Source organism: Gracilinanus agilis, chromosome 1 (genome assembly GCF_016433145.1).
Source record: "Gracilinanus agilis isolate LMUSP501 chromosome 1, AgileGrace, whole genome shotgun sequence".
Lineage (NCBI taxonomy): Eukaryota > Metazoa > Chordata > Mammalia > Didelphimorphia > Didelphidae > Gracilinanus > Gracilinanus agilis.
Window position 1 is genome coordinate 441,640,572 of NC_058130.1, and position 24,975 is coordinate 441,665,546.

Below are 24,975 nucleotides of genomic sequence, written 5' to 3' on the forward strand. Positions count from 1 at the left end.
CTTTCTTGTTGACTCATGTATTAACTCTTCAGTAGTCTTTCATATAGTGTCTACCTTCGATTAACATGATTACAATGGTTATAACCTTAGAACAGATCAATTTGCAAACAGTATCAAAATGCATAATTGTATGATTTCAAAAATATTTTCTTCTCACGTTTTAGTCTTTGTAGTTGATTAATCATAGCTAAATTCATGAGAATCTTGCCCTTGACTGAAAATGAGAAAATAACTCAGCACTAATTGCAGTACTCATTTTAATACTTATATGGGCTCTAAACAACTTTTCTGTGAATGGTCAGATGGTTAAGTATAAACCTTATTTTAGACTACCAAAAATAATCTATAATTCATTAAACTATTTTGGCATTATTTCCGTGTTAATTTAAAATTTTAAAACCTCTACATAGGTTTCTTAAACCATATAAATATATGAAAAGTTGAGCTGTCTAAAAGATATATTTTAATTGTTTCTGAAAAACAACAAGAAAAATATTAGCAGTACCAGCATACTTCATTTTAAACAGTAGTTGTGTAACTAAGCAGGTGTGAACAATTCAAACTGTGACAAAACAAATACTTAAAATACTATTTTGAAATCTACAATTTAAAGCAATTTTATGATCAAGTTTTTTCTAAAGAATAATTACTATCAATTTATGGGGAGGTTTTTGCCTACATATTTTCCCTTAGTGGGTTTTCTTAAAGAAAAGATAGTATTCATATTATGTATTGTAATTTCTAGCTTATATATTAGTTCTATGTGCCTAACATAGAAAGGACACCATAATTAGAGCTATAAGACATGCTAGTGTTGATTTGAACACTTAACTAGTTCTGTTAGCCAAAGCAGATCCCTTACCCCCATTGTGCCTCAGCTTACTCTTCCAGACAATTTGCATAATAATTGTAACACTACATCTTTTGTTGAGAATTATTCTGAGGAAAGTGCTTTGTAGAGTAATATATATTTTTTAATAATTATCATAAAATGTGATGCTGTGTTATATAATTTATAGAGAGCTGGTCTTGATACCTACAAGATACAGAACACAGCAGTGCAAGGAGGGGCCCATATGAACACACTGGCTAGGTCACTTGGGCAAGTAGCAGAGAAGCTGCTGACCCATACTGGTGGAAGGATTACAGGTACTAATGAAATCAGAAGTTCAGGCCATATCCCTTTGCTAAGGTGAACTGTATTTGAATTATCCTTGGCCTGTAAAACCCATAGAAACAGAAATAATTAACAATGGCTTCTTATTAAAGATTTCTCATGCAAGTTAAGGCAACAATTTTAAATCACCCAGTTTCTGACCAAATAAATTCAATAAACTGATGATTTCCAAACATTGTTCAGTTCTCTATTAAGTAACATAATTTAGAGATCAAACTCCCATCATCAGACAGTAACAAGAGTATCTTATATGACCTTAACTACTGTAGAAGGATATATTCCTTTCAATTGCTATTTTTTTCTTTCCATTAAAAAAACATTACTTTCCCTTTTTGAATGACTTGAAAACAGACGTCTTTTGTTAAGTTCATTGTTTGATAGACATTGGAAAGAGGGTATAATGAGTAATGTCGGTATCTAATCACATTATTTTCTTGGAATAGGTCACTGATATTTTTTTCAGCCTGGAGACTTTTTGGGTCATGTTGCTTCTACCTACAATGGAATGGGAAGTGTATTATGTTTGTTCAGGTAAGAGTTTCATTTAATGAAGAAGCTCATGAATTTTAACAGAGATGCTCTTTTTCTCTACTCAAAGTTTGCTAGCAAGAATATCAGGGACAGCCTGCCAATGAGTTCTGGCCATCGGTCACTGCCAGCTATGAGGAGATAGAACCAAACAAGTTAACCCTGACTGTGTCCTACCCTTTCATTCTTATTTTTTGGGTCATTACCATAATATATCCTATTTTAAAATAATATTTTATTTTTCTCAATTACATATAAAACAATTTTAATATTCATTTTCTAAAATCCTGAATTTAAAATTCTCTCCTTCCTTTCCTCTTCTCCATCCTCTCTCAGAGGGTAAGCAATTTTTTATAGGTTATACATGTGCAATCATGCAAAACACATTTCCATATTGGTTATGCTGGGGAACAATATATATATATATATATATATATACACATATATATGTGTGTGTGTTATATATATATATATACATATATATATCATGAAGAAAATAGGAAGGAAAATAATATGTTTCAATCTACATTTAGTCCCTACTATTACTTCCTCTGGAGATGGATTTAATCTTAGACAAGTTTATCTTGGATTGCTAATACCCTTTGTTATTTGTTCTTAGAATAAAGAGTTCATGTTTCTATTTTTCTTTCTATAATCTGTAAGCATTTGTTGGACATGTATCATGTCTCTGGTCCCTTCTATATCCAAAGTATGTATTTAATAGAGTTCTTCCCTTCAAGGAGATTTTGAGAAAATATTAGCAAATATGCTCACACCTGTACAGAGACAAGCATAGATACAAATTCCTTGAGAATGTCAGCCTAATGTCCTGTTATAACTTGAAAGTCAGATCGAATACTGTGAATATAATATCTTTAAAATAAATATTGTGGTGTGATTTTAAAAAATGAATGGAAATGAGAGAAAATATTGTGCTGCCTTAATTATGATCTGAGTTTTCAACTACAGTAATATCCTGTATAGTTCTGATCTCTGTACCTAAAAAAAAGACAATGAAACCTCAGAGAAGGGAAAACAATATGATAGGACCCCAGAATTATTAGAGCTGTAAGAGATCTGAGAAATATAGTCCAATTCCCTCATTTTACAGATGAGAAAACTAAGGTATAATGAAGGGGGACATGATATGCTTACAAAGTCATAGTCACTTGTTAGCAGAGACAATACTAAAATTCAGGTATAAAGATTTCTACTATATTACTTTTTGCTCTGTACCATGCTGTTCCCAAAGGGCAGCAAAGTAAACAAATGAAAAAGAATTTGGTCTCTTCTAGCTAAGAAGTAGGGTGAGGTAGATAGTAAAGAAGTAATCATGAATTTGTGAGCACTTTTTGAAAGCTATGCAAAGTTAAGTTTAAGATAAATAACAAGAATTACATTCATTGACAATTAATTAACTTATTTAATATATTTTCCCCCAAAACTAGCATTGGCAGGAAAAATAAATTGATACCAAATGAATTTGGAAAAATAATGAATTAAACATAAATCATCATTAATAGAAGCTTTGATTTTTCTAAACTTTAAGGTGACTGATTACAGAATGGAAGACAGCTATGCTTTTCCAAAATAGGTTATTTCAAACCAAGGGTTCTTAATGTGAGGTCCATCCACCCTCAAGAATCCATAGATAGATATTATGGAGCCCATTAACTTAGATGGACAGATACAACAATATTTTGATATAATGATTACCTTCTATAATGCTATGTATTTTATTTTGTGCTCTTAAAGCCATTACTCTGAGAAATTCTATAAGTTTCACTCTTCTGCCACAGCGGTTCATTACCCACAAAAAAGTTAAGAACTCTAGAGGTCATGTGTTAGCTTATATTGGCTATCGGTATAACTCCATTTGGCAAATATGAGGATCAAATGAGATAATGTTTATAAATTATTTTGTAAACCTTAAAGTGGTATATAAAAATATGAATACTTATTATAAATAATATTGTAGTATTCATTCCTACATAGGAACATAGAAAGTTAGAGTTGGAAGAAAGAAAAGAGACCATCTAATCCACATCCTTCATTTTATAGATGAGGAAACTAAGGTAAAGTGGTTTTCTCAGGTCACACAATTAATTAGTGGAAGATAAGACTAGAACCTGGATCACTCTTCATTCACTGATCAGGGCCACCCCTAATTAGCAAATTATACCAAGCAATGCTTGCTTGATTAACTGCTCAGTTTAATAGACTTAACTGAAGTCTTTTCAGAATAGTAAAATCCCTAAATAGATGTTGTCATTCATATTTAATACAAAAACCAATCAAAGAGAGGTTAAAAATCAACAATTTTCACCACTATCTTTCCTGCCAAGATGGCATCTCATCATAATTACCATAAGTCTTGATATTCCACCTAAGTGATCCAGAACAAGAGAGCTGCTGTCACTCTAGAAGGCTCACCCTTTTTAGCATTCAGATGCTAAGCAGCACAGACACTGAAGCAGTGGTTTCCAGGGACTTGAATATGCCATTCATCTTTTTAAAGTGTTAATTTGTGTTGAATATAATGATATGTTTCCCTTTGTGAACATGGGATTTTGTCCTTTGAAGGGCACAGTTGAAATTCTAAAATATATGTACCATTTGGGGCTTACTATCAGACAAAAGGAGGAATGGGCATGGCCTTCTCTTTGTAATTCATTTTATGATGTAAATTATATATTATTAAAAATATAGTAAGTAGCATGCCTAAAAACTATGGGTCTTAGCCATGGGTCTTATTACTTGGAAATGTATTAAATGCATGCTTTTAGCAATACAGACCCATCACTTTTTCTAAAAACATAAAATTCAGCTTTTGTAATGCTAATTTAAACTTATCTTCCCCACCCCCACTCAGTCATCTAAGTACATGAGAGGTTTATACTATTGATTTTCTTCACCAAGATTCATAAAGTAACCCTTTTATGGCACTCTAGGGAAAACAGGCTTTGTTCACTTCAAATAGAACATCCAGAAAATGAGTTAATTATTTTTAAAGATTGGTTTCTACATCTAAATTTCTATAACTTGAAATATTACACATGCTATTTCTATTATAGTATCTGAGAAATGAAAAATTACTTTGGGAGGAAAGGAAGGAATAATTATGAAATTAAAGAAGGTTTTTGGAAAGAGAGTCACATTCCCCTTGAAATTTTTATTAAAGACAAGATTTTTAAGTCTAAGGAATTGGAATGTATGTACAGTAGTAGATTAAGAAATATAACTGAATGATTATTGCAAAGTCTTAAAGAGATATAAACTATAGCAAGTCAAATGCAAAATTTTAATTCTTTAGGTAATAAATGAGAGCTGCTCTATAAGTATTTATGGATAATTCTATCTTCCCCATTTCTTTAATGCTTTTGACTTGCTATCAGTAGGATCCATACCACTTAGTGGGGGTGGATTTGTTTCAATCCAGTCATACCCTCACACCATAGCCATTCAATGATGAATGTTTGTTTATTTGTAAGATAGCTTACACTGGGGAAGAGAGTAGGCTGTGGGCAGGTAATAGAACAAAGAATCTCACTAGATCACCCATGAATGAAATCCCCATGTCCTTGGCTTCATTAACACTGCTTATAATCAATACGGGGATAAATAGCCATGAATCATCATCACACTTGTTTTTGAGAAGTTGGCAGTCATTTCCTATTTAGCTATTCAAGATTTAAACTGACTTTTACATTAAAAGTAACAATTTACCTCATCTCTACAGAACTGAGGTCATTTTTAGTTTTGTTTCTGTGACTGGTCAAATTCCTTAAACTCCTTGAGTCTTAGTTTTCTTATAAATAAAATGGGAATAATAAACAGTATTTATACCTACTCATAAAATTCTTGTGAGGAAAACACTTTATAAATACTAATATGCCATATAAATGATATATTAATAAGTAGATTGATAGAAATTCAATACATATTTATTTAATAAACATTTTTGCTGTATTCAAGCCATTGTATTATATTAGTCCAAAAATATTATATTGAGTCCAAAAAAAAGAATTCCTTCTTTTAAGTAATTTATACTCTCTTGGGCTTAGACTTGGGATGAGATGAGATTACAAATAGCTATTTTACTAGATAAGATTAGAGCAATATATTATTCAGAAATTTGAGCAAAAGGGTATATACTATGTAAATGAATGGACACCAGTGAAATGGTTGGTAATAAAAGACATGTTTCCCCACCCCCCCACCCCCAAAGCTTGAGCTGTTTTGCAGAAGTTACAAAGAAGCTTCAAAATACAACTAGGAAAATTGTATGCACACCCTCCCTGCACTGTAATACTTTGGTTATCACATGGGAAGGAATGGGATCTATTATGGTAAAGTTAACAACATCGATCGTCCTTTCAGCCCACCCTATGAACTAAAAATAAGAACTATAAAACAATCCAAGGAACTCGAAATGAACAGTACATATTAATGACAAAAATCCAGACCATTTTCCCTCTGCAGAATTGTATTACAGACTAGAACATGTCTGTGATTTGCTGGGGTTTTTTTGTTATCTTTCTATTCTGTGAAATGTTTCTTGATCTTAATGTATGTTAATGTTTTCTCCCTCAATTTCCTGTCTATCACAGCTATCTGTGAGTCTGCTATGTCCCTCCCCATTGACCTTCAGTAGACTATCAACCCCTTAAGGGCAGGGAAGATTTAATTCTTGTCTGTGCCTTGTACAGGGTAGGTAGTTATTAAATGCTGAAGTGAAGAGAATTTCAACAGTTCTAGTCAGATCTCATGATGCTCTAATGATGACTACTAGCTAACAACAAAACACACGATTTTCAGCAATTTCCCAAGAAACTACTGTCCTAGATGGAAAAACAAAACAAAACAAAACAAAAAACAGAAATCACAATTGCCACCATCAAGAATCCCCGTTTTATATTTCAGCTAAATGAAGAGACATTCTTATTTACATTTGAAAGAAATCTGAAAGGTATTTGTCACGTTAGGGACACAGCACCATATGTTACAAATCTACAGGCATGTGAGGATCTCACAGCAATATTGTAATGAAAGTGAACTGTGACAGACTTAGTAAATCCTATCAAGACAATGATGTACCACAATTGCAAAGGACTTATGATGGACTCAAGAATATGAGATAGCAACATACTTTTTTCATCTTTGTCTTGGTTTTCCCCCCAAACATCACTAATGCAGAAATGTTTTTATAACTTCATATGTATAATATGTATCGTATTTCTTGCCTTCTGAATGAGAGAGGGAATGCCTGAAGTGGGGAGGGGAAGAAAATGTAAGACTGAAAATAAAAATAAGGACAAATAAAAAATAAATTATAGATATTTGAGTAAAGGAATAATCAACATCTCACTGATCCATAATTGTCCTCTATTGTATCAAATGTCATCCAGTGTTTTTTATATAGATTTTATTAATGTTAAGCAGATGCTGTAATGAACAGAGTATTGCATAGGAGTCAGAAAGCCAAGGTTCAAATCCCCATTCTATGATTATTCCTTTTGTGATACAAGCCAAGTCATTTAATCAATTGATTCTCAGTTTTCTCATTTGTAAGATGGGGTGACTGAATTAGCTAGATTGTGAAATTCTTTCTAACTCTCTGGTCCTAATCCAATCCATTGCTTTGAGAAGAAAGAAAACTTTGCTCTTAATAAGAATTTAAACACTTTACTGACTGTTCATGTAGTATTGTATCTGGCATACCAGTTAACAAACATGAAGCATGTGGATGCAAAGCAGGTCTATGATCAACTAATCTTGCTGATTTGTTAACTTAACAATGAACACTTGAATTAATGACTGCTTAGAATCAACTCTACATATCTCAATGGGGCCAAATTAACCAAACCATATGAGGTGGGGTGAATGAGCAATGAAATGAGATATAGAATATCATTGTTCTCATAATACAGACTGACACAAAAGACTTGAGGTTCCCAGGGACTGGTATAAATTTGCATTACTCAATTTCCCCCACTAGAGGAGCTGAGCCTGACTGTCTATAAACTCCAGATTTAACAATAGCTTCTGTCTTTTAACAGTAATCTACTTAGTAGAGGTCATATCAAATGCATGACAACAATTACAAAGAAAAGCAAGGTTTTTTAGTTATATTAATCCTCAGGAAACAAGCAATTTTGTTAGTTTTTAAAAGAGGTTCTGGAATTTTTCACAAACATTAATTTTATCCATATTGTTAAATTAATATTTATTAAATGCCCACTCAGTGTAAGCATTGGGAATATAAAGAAAAATGAAAGAAATGGTTCATGTCCTTAAGAGCTTACATTCCACTCGAAAGCTATGTCATGGATCCAGATTATTAAATAAAGGATAATTTAAGGAAGGAGAAGGTTTTAATAACTGAAGATATGCAAGGAGAAAGGAGGGAGCATCAGGAAAGACTAAGGTTTGTTTCTTTGTTTTATCATAAGAGATAGTATTTGAGCTGAGCTTTGAAACAAATATATTCTGAGGTACAGAGGCACAGAAATGAGAGACAGAATGCTTTTGAGCTTAGTGATTACTTATTTCACATACATGATCATTCCCTTGTCCTTTTCAATATTCTTACTCACCCATCTACACTACTACCCTTCTTTATATGCCTTTGATCCCTCCTTATCTTGCTCCATCTATAGACCAGGCTTTCATGCCAGTTTCTACTATAATCCCCAAATCAACAAACCCCTAAGAATTCAAATAAAAGAATTCATGTTTCATGGTGCCTAATACCAGCAAATCTTCCAGAATTCTGGCCCTGACAGAGGTAGACTTTTGCACAGAAATAAGAGAAGTTAAAGAATACCTCCTTACACATGGTAGGGTAATAAAATCTCATAATGAGGAGTTAAAAGGGACCTTAAAGGCCATCTATTCCACCATTAGCTTTCTTTTACAGATGAGGAAACAGGCTCAGGGAGGTTCAGTGACTTTCTCAAGGTCACATAGGTAGTAAGCCTGAGATGTGGGATCTGAATCCAATTCCTCTGACCACTGAGACAAGTGCTTATTTTTACCTCCCAAATCACTTATTCACAGAAGATAGCTCTAGCCCAATCCCAGGAAGAATCAACTTACAGTGTCAATGTCATTGTGTTGAATAAGAGCTTTTGTGGCCAGTGCTGTGGTGGATGCTTCAATGACCCAATAGGCATCTCAGTGATGGTAAGACATAACCACAACTCCACAGAAACTTAGGTATAGGAATCTTAGAATATGAACTACATATTAGATGTCATCTTGTTAACTCCATTTTATACAGATGGAAAAACCAGACCAAACCAAACCCTGAAGTTCAGAAAGGCAAAGTAATTCATCTAAAATCATAGTTAGTAAACGACAGACCTAGGTCTTGAATACAAGCTTCCTTAATATTATTTTGGCGTTCTTTCCACACCCATAAGATGATATTCCAAGGGCAGAAAATTACTGAGGTAGAAAAGCATTAAGCAGACTCGGTAACATCTCAGTCAGATGCCCGGGGGAACCATTTTTACTTCCTAACACCAGTGATCAAAAATAGATCTATGAAAGATAGTCAAAGACTTCTTTACTCATCAGTAAACTAGTTTTCTATGTTTATGGAAAAGGAGAGCAAGCATGTAGCACTTATGCATTAAGGGGAAATGAGGATGTAAAAATAAAGGAACTACTGTACTCAGTGGGATCTTTGCTTTCTAATTCTCCTTGACAGTTTTTACAAGTTGGTAAAGCTTTATGGGGTTTGATTCCATGGAATTTGAAACCCATAAGGTTGGGAGAAAGGTAGCATGGGAGTGTAAAGAGCCTTGGACTTGAGATCAGGAGTCCTGAGTTCATATTCTAGCTTGAACACTTAATAACTATGTGAGCATGGACAAGTGATTTAATCTCCCTAAGGTTCCATTTCTTTATTTTGTAAAATGGAAGTAATGTTCTTATTATGATGTACTTCACAAAGTAGTAATGGAGAGAGTCATGATGAACCATAACATTTTATAAAATATGAACTATTATATGTGTTTTCATGTCTAAATTGTACTTAAACACTCACTTATGTCACTACATGCCTTTAGAAAAACAATCTGACTTTTAGTTCAGAAAATTCATGGAAAACAGATGAAAGAACTTGAGGGTAAATAACTATCTGGTTGGCACATATGTAAGTTTTCCATTCAAGTCTGGCTCTAAAAGTTTGGTAGAGCTTTGATCAAGCCATACCATTGCTAGATTTATAACCCAAAGAGATAATAAGGAAAAGGAATTGTACAAAAATATTTATAGCTGTGCTCTTTGTGGTGGCAAAAAAATGGAAAATGAGGGGATGTCCTTTGATTGGGGAATGGCTGAACAAATTGTGGTATCTGTTGGTGATTGAATACTATTGTGCTCAAAGGAATAATGAACTGGAGAAATTCCATGTGAACTGGAATGACCTCCAGGAATTGATACAGAGTGAAAAGAGCAGATCCAGGAGAACATTTTACACAGTGGTACAATCGAACATAACGGACTTCTCTACTAGCAGCAATGCAATGATCCAGGACAACTCTGAGGGACTTATGAGAAAGAACACTATCCACATCCAGAGAAAGAACTGTGGGAGTAGAAAGACAGAAGAAAAACAACTGCTTTATCACATGGTTTGATGGGGATATGATTGGGGATGTAGAATCTAAAAGATCACCCTACTACAAATATTAATAATTTAGAAATAGGTCTTGATCAACGACACGTGTAAAATCCAGTGGAACTACTCATTGGCTACAAGAGCGGGGTGGGAAGAGGGGACAGAAAGAACACAAATCATGTAACCACGGGAAAAAAAAATTCTAAATAAATAAATAAATAAACTTAAAAAATGTTAAAAAAGAAAAGTTGCCAGAGGATGGGGATGGCCTTGGGTTCTCAAGTGTGATACTAGTGATGTACAAGAAAGACTCACTAAACTGTGAGAATGATATTTGAAATTTTGTCTGGGTAATAGTGGGTCTATTCCATCAACTCATGTCCAAGGAATAAAAAAATTACTTTAAAAAATCTCATAAGAGTTTTTTCCCATTAATCTTAAATTATTCATTCCTCAAGGAGAAAAAAAAAAACTTGGCCATATTGACTCACAAAAACCACCTACTAAGATGTGGTATGAATTTGAAGTTAATCAACAGAAGAGTTACCTATCTTAACAAAATCAAGTATTTTCCAAATAATATAATCAAATTCTAAGCATAATAACAAAATAATTTGTTTCATATATTTATATATTTTCAGCAGTGCCTATCAACCAGCTATCCATATAACTGCTACTTACTTTAACATTAACTTAATAATACATGCTTACATACAACACACACACACACACACACACACACACATATATATATATATATCATAAGGATACTATGAGGCTCAAATGAAATAAGGAATTTAAAGGATTTTGCAAAACTTAAAATAGTATATAAATTCAAGTTGTTGTTATTGCTATTATTATTATTATTATTATTATTATTAACTGTCTTAAAGCTATCAAATATCCAGTGATTACTTAATTTCTTGAGACTTTTGGAACATTCTTGATGAACTCAAGCAATATTTCTTTTCATTACGGGAGCTTGCCTGTAAGGTTTAATAATCACACTCTGGCAGAAGTAGGATATAGAAATAGTTTAAGTATAATTTGCATTTTTGACATTTTCTTTAGTCTATACAATCAAGAAAGTAATATATCAATTTCTAATTTGTATTGATTTCTGATTTCTGATGTGCAAATGCTGAACACTGAAAACCATGCAAATGCTTACAATGAAAATTTAACAAGAGGCTTATGAGTCATTAAAATTGGTTCTAATATACAGGAAGTCACATTTTCCTGGACAAAGAGATTTTAAAATAGTTCTCATGATTTTATAATATAATTTCTGTAGCTGTACAAGTTACTGCCACTCAGAATGATACACAAACATTGAAAGGTGAGTAGCAAGGAAAAGAAGGCTTAGAGCTACTTAAAGGATCCTCTAGGCCTGGGCTATAAAATGTAGATACAATCTTTGAATACAAGTAATCAGTGGAAACTTTGTTGGTGATTCAGATCTCAATTTCTTTGTATCTTTTCAACTTGGAATCAATTCAGCCCAAAAGGTAGATTATTTACTTTCTTGGTGAAGAGCTCTTGCTGTGAAAACATAGATGATCCATTTACCTAATTTCTGATGGATCCTAGTGCTTTAGACTTCATCCTCTAGTTTGCTGGCATGCTAGTCCCTAACATTTCATCAGATATAGGATAGCTATGAACCTATAACAAGAGACTACAAAAAGGGGAGTATATTCAAAAGGGATATAGAAAGATGTCAAAACACAATTCTAGTGATGCAACTGAAATGGATTATATTCAGTAAGGAAAAAAATGTATGTTTTAAGAGACTGATATGACTGAACAAAGAATTCATCCTCAAACTCAGGTTTAATGAAGACAAGTATAAGAAATGGAAATAAGGAAAGTAAATTAAAGAAGAATACAAAGGATTATCATAGTTACATAAGATTAGTTAATTTCAGTATGAATTGGAGTTTATACTAAAAACTAAAAGATAGCAGGGGTCATAGATCTATGATTTCCTTAGTAGAATACAGTCAATACAGATGGTGATCTATTTATATACAGGAATCTCTTCCACATGGTGGGTGTGAGGGATGGGGCACTCCCACAATCTGGAAAATCCATGTAAAATTTGTTGGCCCTCCCTTTGTACCAGAGAAGTCTGGTTTATTTTATTCTTTATATGGGGTGTTTATAGTACCTTATGGTTAATTTTGGGTTAAATATACATTTGTATTTCTAAATATTTTCAGTGTCATCTGCTAGCCTTAGTGTGTCATCTACAGCTTTTGTAAAAGTTTTTTTTTTTGTAAACACACACAGACAAAACTCCAAAATATATCCCATTTAATTTCTTACTCTGGTGCACAATATATTGAAACCATGTTTGGAAATGTGATGTGAAGTGGATAATAGTAATACATGATATTAGTTTAAGAAAATTGCCTGAGGTTTTCAGAGGTAGTGGCTTCCCATAGTTACACAAACATCATAAATTGCACTTCAATCCAGGTCTTCCTAGCTCCAGGACAAACGTTTTAATCCACTAACATCACCTTTCTAAGGAGAATAATAGTGTTATAAAGCTACTAAAAGATATTTTTAAAGCTACATTAAGGGTAAGGAGATAGTCAAGAATGGAATCAGGCCTTTAATTGGAGGTAAATGGGAAGGTAATAATCAATGTCAGATAAATAACTGAATTATACACTATATATTCTGCTTCTTTTTTTTTTTGTTGTTGTGTAGGAGCATTATTTTTAGACTAAGTATGGATAAAATATAGTTAACAGGAAATTTAAAATCAAGATACATAGGGAAATGGAAAGAAAATGCCTGGGCATCTTCAATGAGTCCATTAAACAGGTCAAACGATACTCAAGAATGATGAAAGAACATGAAGCAAGACAGTTTTCTTTTTTTAATGATCTAAGAAGAGCAATTGTACAAAAGAAAGATGACACAAGAATAGAATTGATATCATCCCATTTTTTGAAAGAAGCTGAGGAGGACTCCTCAAGCTAGAGAGCTTGACACAACCATAAAAAGTTTAGAAGGAATTTTTTGAGGAATGGTTTATGAGCACTTAAGGAAGAAATTGTCACTATAAGCAAGAATGGGGCTATTGATAAAAATTCATGACAGTTTTTCTTTTAAAAGGATTGGTTTAGGGTTGTGGTTAGGGCAGATATGTGGCTCAGTAGAGAGTTCTAGGGCTAAAGACAGGAAGGTTCATCTTCCTGATTTGAATCTGACCCTAGTCACTTACTACCTCTTTGACTTTTGGCAAGTAACTTAACCCTGTTTGCCTCAATTTCCTTATCTGTAAAGTGAGCTAGAGAAGGAAATGGCAAACCATTACAGTATCTCTTTCAAGAAAATCTCAAATTGGTACAATATTAAATAACAGAGGTAATAATGGGCAACCTTGTTTAACACCTGATCTGATTGGGTATGCTTCTAATTTATCCCAATTGCAGATGATGCCTGCTGATGGTTTTAAATATATACTGTTTATTATTTTTAGGAAAGACTCTTCTATCCCTATACTTTCTAGAGTTTTCAATAGGAATGGGTGTTGTTTTTTGTCAAAGCAAAATTGGGACATTAATGCATTGCTGGTGGAGTTATGAACTGATCCAACCATTCTGGATGGCAATTTGGCCACTGCTGGGTTTATACCCCAAAGAGATAATAAGGAAAAAGAATAGTACAAAAATATTCATAGCCATGCTCTTTGTGGTGGTAAAAACCTGGAAAATGAGGGGATGCCGTTTGATTGGGGAATGGCTGAACAAATTGCGGTATCTGTTGGTGATGGAATACTATTGTGCTAAAAGGAATAATGAACTGGAGGAATTCCATGTGAATTGGAATGACCTCCAAGAATTGTTGCAGAATGAAAGGAGCAGAACCAGGAGGACATCGTACTTCTCTACTAGCAGAAATGCAATGATCCAGGACAATTCTGAGGGACTTATGAGAAAGAACACTATTCACTTCCAGAGAAAGAACTGTGGGAGTAGAAACACAGAAGAAAAACAAATGCTTGATCACATGGGTCGATGAGGATATGATTAGGGATGTATACTCTAAGCAATCACCCTAATGCAAATATTAATAATATGGAAATAGGTCTTGATCAACGACACATGTAAAACCCAGTGGAATTGCTCATTGGCTATGGGATGGGAGTGGGAGGAAGGGAGGAAAAGAACATAAATCATGTAACCATGGAAAAATATTCTAAATTAATTAAATAAATAAAATTTCCAAAAAAAAACCCACTGAAAATCCCAAAATAGGTTATGAAGAGTCAAACACAACAGAAAAATTACTTAATGAGAACAAATGGGCCTGTTGTGAAAAAGGAGTTTTATAGATCATGAAGTACCACATAATATGAATTACCAGATCAAAGAAGTCTCTGCTTCTGTTCTGCAACTGTTTAAGATGAAATGTTGGGTTCTGGCATGCCAGCAAACTAGAGGATAAATAAAGCATTCAGAATATCCTAGACACTGTTAAATGAATTATAGAATCAAATCTATTTAGTTCTGATGAAATTCAGAGGTAATCATGGAGGGATATGATATTGATGATAATATATTGGATGAATCTAGACTTGGCTAACAGACCAGAACACACAAGTGTTGATTAATATATTAAGGACAACAAAATGAAGTCACATCTAAAGTTGACATAACCTCAGATTTGTCCTTGGCCCAGCTCTATTCAATATTTAAGTCAATAACATGTAAAGATGAAGAGAGAACACATATATGCATATATGTGAGTATGTATGTGTATATATATACTATATATATATATGTATGTATGTATACTGTATACCCACATGAAATATATCGTATCCAGATTTTGGATTTAAAAGTTCTCAACAGACTGGAACAGTGGCCTGAAATTGGTTAAAATCTTTATTTTTCCCCTAATCAAGTTTCATAGTCTTGCACTAAGGTTTAAAGAGGAAAACAACAACTATAAAAGTACAATGAGGGAGATGGGATTAGAATGGAATTTATGCAAAAAAGTCTGACAATAATGTGACAAGAGCATCAACAGTTAATGCAATAGTTGTCTCTAAAAAAGAGATTATACATGTTTTGCTAGAATCTGGAAAGGGAGTGGGAGATGGTGGCTAGAGAGCTAGCCCTTGAATGAAGAAGATTCAGGTCAAGGCAAATTTTTCTGCTTGACCAAATAGGGAAGAACAAGGATAAATGTGTGGAAGGGACTAGGAGGCAATTTTCGTCTAGAAAGAATGAAAATTCATTTCCAATCCTATTTAAATTGTCTTAAATGAATTTGTCTACCTAATGAAGTCATAAGCCCACAGTTACTTGAGAACTTCATGGGACATCTGGATGCACACTTGCTGAGGATGTGTAGGGAAGACATTTTGATTGGACTATGTAAGCACCTAAGTCCTTTCCAATTGCTAAGATTCTGTAATATTTTGGTAGTAACTATAAATAGTGTTGACAGGAGAGCAACCTAGAAATTATGATATGCTCTTACCTATTTAAAAAAGTTATATGTCTATACTATCTTATATACTACATAATCAAAGAGAGAATTATTAGTTCATGCTGACATTTTTAAACCTCAAGATATCTTCAAAGTTACATGTCTGTACTACTATATGTACACATATAAATATTTATATGTAAATATATACATATCCCTGAAGAAACATCACAATTTAAGAGAACTCACAACTGTGATAAATAAATCTACTTCTTCTGTTTTCAACAGATTACCCTTACTTCTCTAAAATCAGAACAGTTTGTGAAGAACAAACACAAAGATTCTAGAAAAGAAAGTAGGTTCTAATAAATAATATAAATGTCTTAGAAATAATTAATATATTCAGAACTTATATTAATGTATCAACCACTTATCAAATCAGATTTCTGTAACATAATCAACTATGACAATCATAACATTTTATTGCATATCTTTCATTAAAAGAAAGGCAAATGGTATGTTTAAATAAAAGAAAATGGCAATTTCTTTAGAAAGATGAATAATAACTCCTTTCCAATAGCCATATAAACACATTTTAATAACTTTTTAGAATCATGGAAAAACTAATGTATAATTATAACCATATAAAACTGGTATGTATATCTTCATATCTTTTTAAGGAGTGTTTTTAAATATCTAGATATAATCTTTACAAAAGCTATGTAACATTTAAAATATGCTGGAATGAATATAGTATAAATATTTTGAAATCTACAGTGGTTAGCTGACAAAGGAGCAAAATTCAAGTCCCACTGTTTCCAAATTTCTTTAGGCAGAAATGGGATTCAAACAGAACTCTCAAAAGAGGCAAATTTCATAACAGCCTAAAAAAGAAAACAAATAAATATAGTTGAAAACTTAATATTCCATGAGAATAAATGTGTAATAATCTATGACAGCTGTTAGTGAATAGGGAAGGGACAGATAGGCGTGGTCCAGAGAACTGAAAAGATTTTTTCTTCTTCTTAAAGTCTCAAAATTATATCAAAATGCTTTGCAACTTCTTAAGACTTCAAAATTCTGATCTTTACTTTAACAGGTATGTATTAGTTCAATCCAGGCCAAATAGATGTTTTCTACTCTTTGCTTATTCAATCTAGTCATGAAGGCATAGAGAGAATCAGCCCATAAAAGAAAAAAAAACCTTAATAACAAATGATTTCCTTAAAAAGGCTTATTGATGAGACAAGGTAAAAAGATTTTCATAATTGAAAGTAGGATTTGGGAGTAGTTAGATGATTCACTGGATTGAGAGCCAGGGCCAGGGATGGGAGGTCCTGGGTTGAAATGTGGCCTCATCTACCCTCCTAGCTGTATGATCCTTGGCAAGTCACTTAACTTCCATTGCCTAACCTTACTGTTTTGAAACCAATATATATTGTCTTGAAACCAATATACCCTATTGATTTTAAGATGGAATATAATGGTTAAATTAAAAAAAAGTGGGAAATGGATAAGAAAAAATATTCTAGAAGAATGACTGTAGGTTTCTTTTGTGAACACCTAAGATGGAAAGTATAAATAAATGATCATTATTTATGGAGAGTTCTAAGGTGGGAAATTAGAAATGTGAGGGGTGAAAAATGAAATGACTGAAGAAACAAAGATTTAGCTTCTTAGAGTATTGATTTATTAAGTAATGTATACTGACTGCTTAACAAATTGGGACCAGTTCCCTTCCTCAGCTTTGGCACTGAGCCCTGAATAAAGATCTTTATACATTAAAAATAATTAATCAAATAAGATCAATTAATTAAAAGAAAAGAATTAACAATGATTCAACATTAGGTAATCTGATTTCTGATGGAGGGAAAGATTAGGAACTTTCCAAACTGGGAGAGGGAGAGTGAATAGGTATAATTCCCTGAAATGAGAAAAAGAGGTGTGATCTACTCTGCTCAGGTATCTGTAAGCAATCAAAGGAACATAGAAACAATAATTGATTGAATAAAATGATACCAGTATTCAAAAAAGACAGATGAGTTGCTTGAGATGTAAAATTGTGAGCAAAAGCTTTGCATCAATCTTTGGATCTAAAGGTTTCTGATCAGCATAAGCTAGGACCACAGTTAAGGGTCTGTAAATAGTAGACAAAGGTAGCACAGCTTCCCAACCACACAGGAGTAGGTGCAAACAATGCAATAAGATTTTCTCTCAACTTCCACAACTGAATGAACTTTTCTCACAAGTCAGAATTTGAGCTAGACCCATACTTGAGTAGAAAGTTCCAGATCTGGGTCACAAGGTAGAGTCAGTGCAGTTCACTCACACCCAAAATTAACCACTTGCAGTCCTAATCCCCTCACTTTTCTCAGATGTCTGTGGAAATCTTGAGAGAAAATTGGCTGTAACAGAAGAATCCAAATTATCTGAGGCTATTTTCTAAGTAATACTTCCCTAGTATTTGAGATTCTGAGATCTATATCAGGATCTGGAAAGATCTCTGAAAACAATTTTGAATTTTAAGGTTTTCTGTGTATAGTTGATTGTACTAAGGTGATAATTAATTCAAAGACATCATTATAACCAAATCCTATCAAGAAATTTCTGATTGCTGGAAAGAGGTAGATAACATGCCAGAAGGATTTTAAAGAAGGAAAATACCCTTAACCAATTGTATTAAAATCAATAAGAAAGAGGGGGCCACCAAACCATATAGGTGGATCTGTGTATTTTGACTTAGAAAACCACAGAATAGTATTATCTATATTTTACTGTGTATTTTGTTAAATATTTTCCAGTTACATTTTAAACTTATTCTACTGTCCTTGGGAATGTTGTCATGGCCTGTGGCCTATGGAACATGTGTTTTATATCTCTAAACCATTATTCCATTCAATATAATTATTCTCAAGATTTTTGTGGGGGGGGTTAACTATTACCTAGATGGAAAACCCAGTGGGTCAGCAAATACAGAAACTTTTATGGAATTAAAATTTCAATTAAAAAACATTTATTAAGCATTCTGACAGATAACCTGGAGAGACAACAATTTAAGGCAGCTTTCCCTTACCTTCCATCTTAGAATCAATACTGTGTATTGGTGCTAAGGTAGAAGAGAAGTACAGAGTAGGAATTGGGGTTAAGAACCCAGGTCCACATCCCTAGGAAGTATCAAAGGCCAGATTTGGACCCAGGATCTGAACCAACATCTCTCTTCAGATCTTGAATGACACAGTTAAGTATGGGACAGTAGGCAAGCTACAGAAACTCTCCAGGACCTTGGCAATTTTCTAAAACAATAAATTGCCACATAATTGAAAAGATAGCATCCCACCAAAATACATATATAGAGATAATCCCCTCAGATCTGGGACTAATTCCAGGGTGAGTCAATCTTTACTGGGATATTAGGATTTCAGTTTGCATAGGTATTTTATGCTTTACTCTTCTAACTTAAGTTACATCCTCCCTGGCTGCCAACTACTCCCACACTTTGTATCTCTTACTCAGTAGTAATCAAGGGAAAAATAATCAAATTAATATTATCATTGTAATTGGAAAAAGTCATCATTCCTAAAACTGCTAGAACAAAGACCCCCCCATCCCTGGCTACCTGGCCCCAATATGTGCTGCATTGACCTAAGAGGATATAAGCTCACTGAAGGCAGAAAATATCTCCCCAGCAAATAGCTGATCTACAATAGTCCCTTAATACATTTTGATTAATTGATTTGGGATATTATTTGAAGACTAATTTGTGACTGAGCTGGAAGAATCTAGGATGTCTGTGCTTCAAAAATGAGGGGTTTTGGGGGCAGCTGGGTAGCTCAGTGGATTGAGAGTCAGAAGGTCCTAGATTCAAATCTGGCCTCAGATACTTCCCAGCTGTGTGACCCTGGGCAAGTCACTTGATCCCCATTGCCCACCCTTACCACTCTTCCACCTAGGAGCCAATACACAGAAGTTAAGGGTTTAAAAAAACAAATGAGGGTTTTTTCTTTCCAGTATTAAGCTTTTTTCTTGTTGATACAGTACCACATATATTCTGACTTCTTCAGCATAGATTCCTGATGTCATGCTATCTAAAACCTCACCCTGGGTGCCTGCCTTTCAATCCACTTCCCCTCCCTTTATTTGGTTCCTCTGTCTCCTACTCTAAATTCACAATCCTTGCTTCAACCCATTTGTTGGACTTAGCACTTTGTCTGTCTGAACTTTCAGTAATTACTAGCTCCTACGGGCCCTGCTTGATCTTTCTGCACTGACCTTTTTTGGTAATCTAACATATGGTAACTGCCTGTCCCCTTTAATGTTTAATCAAACCATTTGTCCTGCCTCCATCCCAGTCCTGCCTTGTCTTCTTTGTCAAGTCTCAACATGACAAAAATACCTGAAATGACAGGACTTAAAAAAAATCCCTGGGAAAAATTAAACCATACCTACAGTGGTTTGACAAAGTACTACCATTCATGAAGAAATAAATATACTTTAAAAGTAGAGAGGGATTGAAATTGGTGAATGGTCAATTTTATGACATATGAATATGACAGAACATCACTGAGTTATAAGTACTGAAAAGTAAAAAGAATTCTGAAAGACATAGGCAGACTTATAGTAAATTATCCAGAGTAAAAAATAAAAAAAAAACCAATTTTAAGAAATACAAAATAACTTCCATCAATCATATCAAGTCGGTTTAGAGACACAACGCAATTCTGGTAAAATTGGATAGTCAATATTATTACCAACTGTCAAAGTTAAATGGTATCCTTTCTATCTGTTAAAAACCTGTATACTGCTTTTTCAGCTGGTTTACCTTAAAGGAGGGTGGAGAAGCTGAAAAGAGGCTCATGTAGAAAAATGTATTAAGAAATATCTAAAAATTAAAGAAAGATAAAAAGATAGAGTTCCTCTTATGTATTTCACAGTTAGCTCTATAAACAACCACTTATATATGTGGAAGGAGTTTGAGAATATTTGCATCTCTGATTGGCAGGAACTGAGACCCAAGAGTGAAGAGACTTGGATTCTAGTTTTAGTTTTGCAATGTGATCTTGAAGATTCTCTTAATTTCTCTAGGCCACTAGATTAATTCTTTAAGGGTCACTCACCTCCAAAAATCTGAGATTCTTATTGTGTGAAAATGTCCTAACCGTTTTTCATTTGGAAAAATAACAAAGTTTTATCATTTCAATGAAATGATTTTAATTCTCAGATACAAACCCCAGGCTTGAACACTGTTATTTATGCCAAGGTAGGGCACATTGATAATTGTTACACAAGGAAGAAAAAAGATACCTGGATACCTGTCTCATTTACGGAAGAAATCTTTTTTTTTTCTTATTTTACCTCAGATTCATCTATTTCTGTCCAAAAAGGAAACTTATGAACAAAGAATCTGTTCTTATAGTGATGAAATTCTAGAATGGTTTTTGTAAGAAAAAAATCCTACATAACTGGGTTAGTTTTCAAGTGTTTCAAAAGGCAAAACCTTAGTCTTTCAACCACATTATCTTGTCTAGGCAGATCAAATAGTGCTTGCAAAAATGAAGCACCAATGCCAGGCTGGTCTCTAACAAGCTGTAAAGACTATAGAGGGCTAGTTCAGCAGAGATCAGCACCAATCACATTTCTTTCTTTAGAATGTCAGTATAGATTTAGAGACATATGAAGACAGTCAATATATATTTAGAGCATACATTTTTACATCTTGGTAACATTAAACTTTTGTGATAATTGCAAGTAACTTTTCCTCTGTAGGTTAAAATATCCAGTCAGCTGTTGACCGTACTTCAATTTTTTAAGGAGATTGAACCAATTTAAAAACAATATATGAATAAGAAAGCAAGTTTTATTATGAGATTTTCTTCCTTTTGTACACAAAAATTCAGTTACCTGCATCTTTACCAAATTTACCTAAAGTGCCTATCTTATTCTTTTAATTTAAAACTGGAACAAAATGAAATTTCATTTCCAAAGTCTAGGAACTACATTGCTTTGGCAGAGAAAAGAGACCTCTCCCACTGGGGGGCTTCTCACTTTTTCCATTTGCTACAGACGCTAACTGAGAGCTGGTAAGATCATACCCACTAGCTGCAACTCGGTTGAAGCACATCTGCTCCTAGTCACTGCTCAGACAAATCCACAATGCACACAGGTGACCAACATTCTAGACCAAACACGTCTTTTAGAAAACATCAGTAAAGCATGAAGATTAGAAGTGAAATTGGTTTACCTGCCAGACTGCCAGGTCTCTGCAGGGTAGCAGTGGCATACAGTTCCTGTGAATGCTTGTTGTACTGGTCTGACGTGTGGACTAGACGTTTTGTAGGAGATAGGGTAGCGTAAGTGCCAATGGTTGAGCTTAGCTGATGAATAGGAGAGGATGAAATATTAGACTGGATGGTTGGTGGAGAGGTCACACGTATTGGGGAAGGAGAAAGTCCAGCTGAAGACACAACAATATTGATGGGTGAGCTGGTGCTATATGACTTGGCTAGCCGGCTTGGAGACTGCTTAGGAGAGGAGACCCGCTGTGTGGTGCTGTATCCAGTGCTCTCTGAGGCTGACCCCACCCGCTGGAGCTTTGTGGGAGAGCCTACCTGCTGCATGGACAAGGGAGAGCTCACTCTCTGTGCTGGCAGAGTGGAGCTGGAATAATAAAGGGCTGAAGAATGCTGGGAGTCAGGCAAATGGAACGCGCTCCCATGGCTCGGCACAAAGGACTCTCTTGACTGAGAGGCAGCATGTGATTGAGAGGGTTCAGATCCAGCTAAATGGGCTGCTCGGCTAGTTGCGCCCTGTAGTCAAGAAGAGAGAGGGAGGGGAGGAAAGAAAACACAACTTGAGGAAGGTGTAAAGCAAAAAAAAACAAAAACAAAAACAAAAACAAAAACAAAACAAAACAAAAAAAGTATGCTTCCGCATACGTTTAACCCCTTTGACGCAGAAAAATGCACTTTCACCAGATCAGGAAAACTTCCGACCAAAATATCGGTGGCCCAAAAGTTTTAGAGCAGTTCTAAGCTATTAAAGCTGAAAAAAAAATGCACAAAAGACTTTTGGAACATCCTGTGGTTTCAAAGCAAATTAATTGTGCATCGGATTAAAAGGCAAACAACTTTTAATCTGCTGAAGTAGTAAAGAATTTAGGAGATTGTAAAGTAGTTCATAAATGTAGTGCAAAAAAACCCCAAATGCTTGACAAATTATATATGCGTGTGTACTTGATTACACAACTAAGTTATATTTCTGACCCCCTGAAGTGAAAGTATTTGCATGTCATAATATGTAGATTTCTGCAGACCAACAAACGCCTTTTAAAGTCTCTTCATTCAATAGTTAGTCTTACCAAGAAACTCAAGCATTAAATCTTCCTTTAAGGGTCAATTTTCCTTTGCAAACTTTCTGCCCTCTAAACCAACCACGTTGTATACTTATCTGAAGAGCACCCCAAGAGTAACCATACTTCTCAGAATTTATTCGGCTGTTTTACTCATCGAGGATTCTTCCTTTTGGACAAGTAAAGCTGAAAATTGTTTCTAAAGATAAAGTCAAAACAGAGACATTCTATTTTGTCTTCTCATATTTAAAAATATATACATATATATAATGCAGCAGGAATCAGAACAATTGTGACATGAAAAGACAGGGCGAAAAATCAATCTTCCTTACATTTGAAAACTCCGCTCCTCATTTTTTTTTATGAGCTTCTGCATGAGAGGATCTTTCTCTAGTTCTCACTAGCTCTCTATAAGAGCCCCCTGCAGCTGTGTCTTCAGATTGAAAGCCAGTTGCCTCTTATTTATTTACACCAGCACAAAAGAAAACAGGGGCTGGGGTGGAGCTGGAGAGAAGGATTGGAAGAGGAAGCACTTTCCTTGAATCTAGTCCAGGGGTAAATTTACATTCGAATGAAAACTGTGCATTGTCAACCACTTCTATGCTGGAGGTCTTAGATCTTCTAGCATTCAGGGAAGAAGCAAAAGTTTTTCTAAGGAGGAGACTAAGCAGAGAAGGGGCTGTGTGGGGAGAAAGCAAGGGAGCTGGAGCTGAAATGAGAGAGAGAGTGAAGGAGTGCAGGAAATTGTGAAGCGGGAAATAGGAAGGGGGGGGAGAGAGAGAGAGAGAGAGAGAGAGAGAGAGAGAGAGAGAGATAGAGAGAGAGAGAGAGAGAGAGAAACAAAGAGCAAATAAAAATGAGACAGGGGAAAGAATAGAGAAAGAGAAGGGGAAAAGATAGACTAGGGGTGATTAATAGGGAGAGAGAAAGGGGAGAGAGACAGAGACAGGGAGAGGGTGAGCAAGCAATGCCATACGGGCTGTGAACTGAGAAATGTACAGTATGATGTTATTTAGCAGGGTTGCTTTCATCCTGACTGTAGCCCCAAATGCTTTCCAGAGCTAAATTAGTAAATAATAGCAGAGGGAGAAAGCAATTAGAAGAGTAAAAAGATCCTTCAGGATGGAGATTTGAAAGTAGATGGGAAAAGTTGATGAGGCAAAGAAATTAGAGACTCTTCTGCTAGCAGAGGTNGAGAGAGAGAGAGAGAGAGAGAGAGAGAGAGAGAGAGAGAGAGAGAGAGAGAGAGAGAGAGAGAGAGAGAAAAGTGCGGGAGATTGGGAAGAGATGGAATAGGGAAGAGAGGGAGAAGGGGAGAGACACAGATACCATCCTCAGCAGATGCTTCCTTTTAAAAGTTTCAATTATGCTGATGAACCCTCTTTGGAAGGCTAAATAATAGAATATACATTCTGGTAGACAATATTCCGATTTTTATCAGGTATCTATGGTTTAAGGGTTGATCTTACTTATTGTTAAACTGATAATATTAAGATCCTCTAATTAGCAGCACCTTGGAGAATGAGACAGAACTGAATACTTCATTAAAGGCAAGCTCCAGAAACACTGAACTCTGTTCCTCCCCAGTCAAAAACAAACAAATCCTTCATGTAGAAAAATTATTTGAAAATATGGTCATTAGATAAAAGACACATCTCTAGATCTCCTGTCCAAATATGTGGTTTGGGTAGCTTGGAAACTGTTTTGATTCAAGTGGATTCCAGCCTCAGGGCGCTCATCTTCAATTTAAGAGAGATGTCCTATTTTCACACAATTATTTTGGGGAGTTACCCAGAGGCAGATTTTTCCCCTATTCAATTTTCTAGCCTAGTTACAGTGGAA

General features: G+C 34.6%; 1 protein-coding gene across 1 annotated transcript in view; it reads right to left on the reverse strand.

Annotated features, from left to right (window-relative positions):
* CTNND2 (catenin delta 2) overlaps positions 1–24,975 on the reverse strand; it is a 974,829-nt gene that overhangs the window by 490,300 nt on the left and 459,554 nt on the right. Inside the window, exon 6 of the mRNA XM_044665508.1 lies at positions 22,027–22,591. Coding sequence (XP_044521443.1) covers positions 22,027–22,591 — 565 coding nt within the window. The remainder of the gene's footprint in view (positions 1–22,026; positions 22,592–24,975) is intronic.